General features: G+C 55.9%; 1 protein-coding gene across 4 annotated transcripts in view; it reads right to left on the bottom strand.

Annotated features, from left to right (window-relative positions):
* Window positions 1–606: 606 nt before the first annotated feature.
* Tmcc2 (transmembrane and coiled-coil domain family 2) overlaps window positions 607–6,478 on the bottom strand; it is a 40,843-nt gene continuing 34,971 nt past the window's right edge. For all 4 annotated transcript variants that reach the window (XM_013017254.1, XM_013017256.1, XM_013017255.1 and 1 more), the window contains 3 exons: window positions 4,956–5,899; window positions 2,232–2,367; window positions 607–931 (listed from right to left, as the gene is read on the bottom strand). In XM_013017254.1, coding sequence (XP_012872708.1) covers window positions 620–931; window positions 2,232–2,367; window positions 4,956–5,899 — 1,392 coding nt within the window. In that variant the 3' untranslated portion in view covers window positions 607–619. The remainder of the gene's footprint in view (window positions 932–2,231; window positions 2,368–4,955; window positions 5,900–6,478) is intronic.

Here is a 6,478-nt window from a genome sequence, read left to right as displayed (position 1 = left end):
GCAGAAAGGTGAGCAGGGAAAACCCAAATTCAAAGTCACACGCCACTGGGCCTGCCTCCAGAGCCTGCATCCTGCACATCAGAAACGGCCCAGCCCTGGATGCCAGCCTCAAAACCCAGAAGAGGGGTGAAGGATAGTCTGAGCTCCCAAGTGGCTGCACACTGGCCCTGAAAGACCAGAACACTGCGCCCCACTCCATCCTGTGCTCGCTGGGGCCAGCCTCCATCCTATCTCCACTGGAAAGGGCTGCGGCGGGTCCCCAGGGTTGGGCCTTTCCTGGGGGAAGCCCAGGGAGAGCTGGCTTTCTCCTGTCTTAGTGGCCTTCCTGACCTGAGCCATCCCAAGGCCAGTTGGGAGATGTTCTGTGTGACTGAATAATCCAAACAATCAGCCCTGGCGTCCTCCTCTGCTTCATTTGGCCAAGGTGTCCCCTCTACCTCCAGTCGGGGCCAACAGGGAGAAGGTGTTGGACATAAGCAAGTACAGAGAAAGGGCAGAAGCTGCCAAATGGACAGTTTGGGCAAGAGGCCAAACCCAACACACAAACGAAGTCCAAGGGACACACGAGTCCCAGGGTCCCTCCTGGAGAGGGCGGGGCGGGCGGGGTGGGGCCGGCTGCTCAGCTGGGCAGCAGCACGTGCTCCAGGAGGTAGGTGAGGATGTCCCAGTGCTTCCAGAGCAGGAAGAGGACGAGGACCAGGAGGGCGGTGCTGGTGATGCGCAGGCGCGTCTTCATGAGGGGCGTGATGAAGTTGGCGATGGTGGACACGAACACCAGCAGCACAGCCATGAGCGCCAGGATCACGTTGATGAACTTGCCCAGCAGCGCCCGCGCGTTGGCGTTCTCCACGCCCTCCAGCTGCACCACTTGCTGCTGCTGCTGCTGCAGCTCCAGCTTGGTGACTCTCGTCAGGCAGGACTCCACAGCCTCCTGTTCGGGCACAGACGGTGGCACGGGGGGGGGGGGCTCAGGATGGGTGGGAGCCCTAGGCTGAGTCCCTCCGGCCCACCATGATTTGCATAGGGTTTGAGGAAGCCTGGTCCCCCATGTGGCGATATTGGAAGGAACCTGTAAGAGGGAGCTTGGGCTGGGCACTGGTGGCTCCTGATGTCATCCTAGCTACTCAGGGGGCTGAGCTCTGAAGATTGAGGTTCGAAGCCAGCCCGGGTAGAAAAGTCTATGAGACTCCTATCCCCAAAACACCACCCAAAAAGCTGGAAGTGGGGCTGTGGCTCAAGTGGCAGAGCACTAGCCTTGAGCACAGAAGCTCAGGGACAGCGCCCAGGCCTCGAGTTCAAGCCCCAGGACTTGCACAAAACAAAACCAAAGAAGGGACTTGGTGGAAAGCAATGAGGTTCCGGGGGTGCTGCCTTCAGAAGGGATTAAAGATGGCATCTTGGAGCCAGTTACTCCCTGTGACAGTGGGTTGTTGTAGAAGAGCAAGTCAGAACCCTGTCTCTCCCTGCGTTTCGGCCTTACCATGTGATCTTCTCTACACAGCTCCTGCCATGCCATCCACTAGGATGGCATCATCAGCACTGGACAGAAGCTGGCACAGAACGAGACCTCTGGAGCTGTGAGCTAGGTGAACCTTTTCTCCTTACCAATTACCTCAGCACAGGCATTCTGTTATAGCAGTAGAAAACGGATTAATACACTACTCCACTGGGGGAGAGCTAAAATACACAGGATCCTCTCTCCAAAGGCCAAGAGGGGCCCAGATGGGTAGCTATAGATGGGAGCAAAGCCCTGTCTGATCACTATTTGGGAGGATGCAAGGAAACAGAACTCTTCGGCTCCCTAGGTGCTGGTGGCTCACGCCTGTAATCCTAAACTGCTCAGGAGGCTGAGATCTGGGGATCATGGTTCAAAGCCAGCCCGGGCAGTCCATCTCCAATGAAGCACTAGAAAACCTGAAGTGGCACTGTGTGCACCATGACCAACAAAAAGAAAAAAATAGAAGCAGAAGTCTTGGTTGATATGGGAAGGAGAGGAGCTAGCCCCATCCCAGCTCCCTGTCAAAGAAGGCCAAGGACTGGAAATCTCAGTTATTTTATTTGCCAGGCCACCACCAGAATAGGGGGGGGGGCGGGAAGCTCTCACCCACCAGCTTGCCTTTGCAGGCCTGCCTTGTTATCTCCACGCTGCCCTGTCTGCTCTGCTCTGCTGGGCCCCTTGCCCCCATGTGACTGCAAACCCCCGTGCTCTACCGGCACGCCCGAGGCCATACCTGGATGTCCCGTGCCCTCTCGTAGGACTGGTAGGCTACCTTCTCCTCCATGCTGGCCAGCTCCTGCTTCAGGTTGGTCATCTCATTCTGGTGAAGCTCAGTCAGGTCGTTGAGCTGCTCCTCCAGCCGCTCGTACCTGGGGGGCAGGGGAAGAGGTGACCCCAGCCCTGCTCCAACGCCACCGTCCTCTCCTCAAGACGCCACCACTCCCTCAGCAAACAGTGACACGTACAGCCTACACATGTGTCCGGCCCTGTTCTCATTTTTTTTTGGGGGGGGGGAAGTTTATTGGTCGTGGAGCCTGAACTCTGGGCCTGAGCAATTCAGCTCAAGGCCTGCGCTCTACCACTTGAGCCACCGCGCCACTTGTGGCTTTTTTTCTGCTTATGTGGTGCTGAGGAATCGAACGCAGGGCCTCATGCAGGCGAGGCAAGCGCTCTACCCCTGAGCCACCTTCCCAGCCCCCCCTGTTCTAATTTCAACCCCACGGCAAAGGGGCTTGCCACTGACAGGAAGCCTGCCTTGTTCACAGGTTTATTATTTTTTTATTCACAGGTTTATTATTACACATGGTTTCCATTAAGTGCTGTCACAAAAATAATAATAAAAAAACTCAAGACCAGGCAATGGTGGTCACAGCTGTAATCCTAGCTACTCAGGAGGCTGAGATCTGAGGATCACAGTTCGAAGCTAGCCCAGGCAGAAAAGTCCCTGAAACTCTTATCTCCAATAAACTATTAGAAAACCGGAAGTGGCACTGTGGCTTAAGCGGTAGAGCTCTTGCTTTGAGCTGAAGAGCACAGGGATAGCGCCCAAGCCCAGAGTTCAAGCCCCATGACTGACAAAAAAAAAAAAAAAAGCCATGAGACTCTTATCTCCATTTAACCAGCAAAAAACTGGAAATCAAGCTGTAAATCAAGTGGTAAGTACCAGCCTTGAGTAGAAAAAGCCAAGAGAGAGTGAAAAGCCTTGAGTTCAAGCCCCTGTACCGGCACCTAAGTAAATAAATGAAATTTCAAAACCAAAAATGTTAAAATTCCCACAGGGTGCCAGGCAATGGTGGCTCACGCCTGTAATCCTAGCTTCTCGAGAGGGTCAAAGGCAGCCCAGATGAGAAAGTCCATGAGACTCTTATCTCTAATTCACCGCCAGGAAACAGGAAGTAGCACTGTGGCTCCAAGTAGTAGAGTGCTAGCCTTGAGTAGAAAAGCTCAGAGACAGCTCCCAGGTACTGAGTTCAAGCCCCATGACTGTCCAAAAAAAAAAATCCCACAGGCTCATTCCTCAGCTCCGTGGATACGAAGAGCTTCGCCAGTGCCGTATCATCCTTAGTTGTGTTTAAATTGTGTGACCTGCTGAGTGTCTCCCTGACATTAATTTTGTGAAAATCTGCCCCCCCAAAATGCAGATGGTACCCACAAAGCAAAGTAAAAAGTTATGACAATCATCCCAAGCCAAAAATGGGTATGTAATGTGCTTAATTTAAGTGACCTGCTGAATATTTGAGATCCGGTGAAAGGCGGCATGTCTTCAGGGGAAGTCGGACCAAGTTTTGGGAAAAATGAATCAAGCCCATGCAGTGCTGAGCTGTGCATCCTGAGCATGCGCAGTGCTGAGCTGTGCATCCTGATACTTGTGGGTACCAAGGGCCTCCTGGACCTTGCACTGGTGCACTCAGGTGCTGGGCCAGGCATTCTATCTGCATGGTGTATTAGGTTCCTCATGTCCCATAAGACAGGGCGTGCCAGCATCCTTCTCATCTGCCAGCCCCCAGAGATGAAGGAAACTGCCCAGAGAATCACACGAATCACACAATTCATGAATGGGGGAGTAAAGGACGTCACACTGGGCTCTCATCCCCTGGGCTGAGAGGCTCTCTGGGGTAGCCGGAGTACCAGGATATACGGGACATGTTATGAAACAGACAAATATCAAGACGACTGTAATGTGGGGATGGTTAGTTTTATTTTGGATGGGGTTCCCATCCCTCTCCCCCCTTTTTTTTCTGTCAGTTGTGGGACTTGACCTCAGGGCCTGGGGTGTTGTCCCTGAGCTTTTCTGCTCTCTACCACTTTGAGCCATAGTACCACTTCTGGTTTTCTGGCAGTTAATTGGAGATAAGAGTCTCATGGACTTTCCTGCCTGGGCTGGCTTTGAACCACACTCCTCAGATCTCAAGCCTCTTGTGCAGCTAGGCTTACAGGTGTGAGTCACAGGTGCCTGGCCTCTGCGCCCCCCACCCCCCTTAATTCCACAAACCTTCCTAAGAGGAAAAAGCACCAAGCAAGGAAAAGGTCCCCACACTCTCAAGGAGCAAGTGTTATATCAGAGGCTGTTGGGAGGGGGACCTGACTTGGGCTCAATCCCAAACTGGCCATCAGTGTATCCCCTGGGTGTTGGAACGGTCCATGCTACATACATAGGCACTCAAGGAAGTCTGGCTCCATTCAGTCTCCCTTAGAGCCTCGTGGAGGTATAAAGAACAGCGCTACCCTCCCTGTGCCCAGAGCTAACCATCCCTTGGCTCGGGTTATACGGTAAAATACTTGAATGCAGCAGGAGGTAAGCTGCCTCAGAGTCAGTGATCTGGCCAGACTCTACGGTAGGCGAGAGGTCTGCCTCAGTTTCCCCTTCTGGACACCCATCTCACCCACGTAAGCCAAGAGGTCCCCATGCGATCAGACCTCGGGCAGCCCCGGGGTGACACGGCCTCCTGCCCCCTACCTGTAGCGCTCCTCCTGCAGGCACTGGGTCATGTAGGAGTAATCCCTCTGCAGCTGGGTCTTCAGGTCCTCCATGGAGTCCTCCAGGTGGGACTGGCCCTCCTTGATCTCCCGCAGCTCCTCCAGCAGGGCGTCCAGGTTCCCGGGGGCGCCGTACAGCGCGTTGGCGCGAGGGCTGCCCAGCGCGCCCGCCGGCCCCGCGGCGCCCGAGTTGCTGCCCGCGCCGGCCGAGCTGGCGCTGGCGCTGGAGCACTCGTCGTCGCTGCCGTACTTGGGGCTGGACACGAGCGTGGCGCTGCCGCTGAGCGCGCGCGCCGCCTCCTCGGGCCCCGCGTCCTCCAGGGGGTCCTTCAGGTGCGCGATGTTGTCCGCGCTGCCGAACTTGTTGCGGATGAGGCTGGCGAACTCGCGGGGCTTGGACACCACGGCCGAGTGCGTGGCCTGCGACAGGCCCGACAGGCTGCCCTTGACGCCCTCCACCACGCCGCCGCCGAAGCCGCTAATGCCCGCGCGCACGTTGGCGCCCACGTCCTTGAGCCCCTGCTGCACGTCCCGCAGCACGTCCTTGGGCTGCCGGGACGGCCCGTTCTGCTCGATCTCCCGCAGGCGCCGCCGGTAGTGCTCCAGCTTCTTGTGCAGCTGGGCGATGGTCTGGGCCGACTTCTGGTTCTTCTTCTCGAACACCTGCTTGATGCGCGACACCTGCTGCTTGTCCGCGTTGTTGGCCAGCTTCAGGTACTCCGCCACGTTGTCGTCCCGCGCCTCCTGCTCGATCTTGATCTGCTCGGTGATCTTCAGGATCTTCTGGTGCAGGTGATCGATGGCGGCCTTGGTGCGCTGCGGGTCCGGCGCCCCGTCGGGCACGTCCAGGCTGATGGGGCCATCGCTGTCACCATGGCCAGGGCCGGAAGGGAGGCTCAGGGCCGCCAGGTCACCTTTGTCACCCTGGGGAAGGAGACAAGCAGAAGGAGCCCGGCTAAGTCACCGGCCCAGAGGGAAGGAAGGGATCGCTGGGACTCAGCGCAGGCCTGCATACCTCGGGACTTGGTCTCCCCTGGGAAAACGCTTGCAGTATGAACAGGAAGTTTTAAGGGGAAAAAGTCTACATGAACACCAACAACAGGACTCTCTCAGCAATTGAGCTTAGGCTGGCGGGGCTTAGAGCATACCCACATTTCTCTCCCCAGCCCCACACTAAAATGCACACTAGGCAGATCTGCTCTGCCAGTTGGCCCAGGGAAGTCTAGTAAGTTACTCTGTGACACACAGCTATGAAAAAGAACTGCTGGGCACAAGTGGCTCACTCCTGTAATCCTAGCTACTTAGGAGGCTGAGATCTGAGGATGGTGGTTCAAAGCCAGCCCAGGCAAGGAAAATCCATGAGACTCTTATCTCCAATAAACCACCAGAAAACCAGAAGTGGCACTGTGGCTCAAGAGGTAGAGTGCTGGTCTTGAGCTAAAGAGCTCAGGGACAGCGCCCAGGCCCACAGTTCAAACCCCATGACCGACCAAAACGAAAGAA

Source organism: Dipodomys ordii, unplaced genomic scaffold, assembly GCF_000151885.1.
Source record: "Dipodomys ordii isolate 6190 unplaced genomic scaffold, Dord_2.0 Scaffold35, whole genome shotgun sequence".
Taxonomy (NCBI): Eukaryota; Metazoa; Chordata; class Mammalia; order Rodentia; family Heteromyidae; genus Dipodomys; species Dipodomys ordii.
This window is presented reverse-complemented; position numbering and strand designations above follow the sequence as displayed.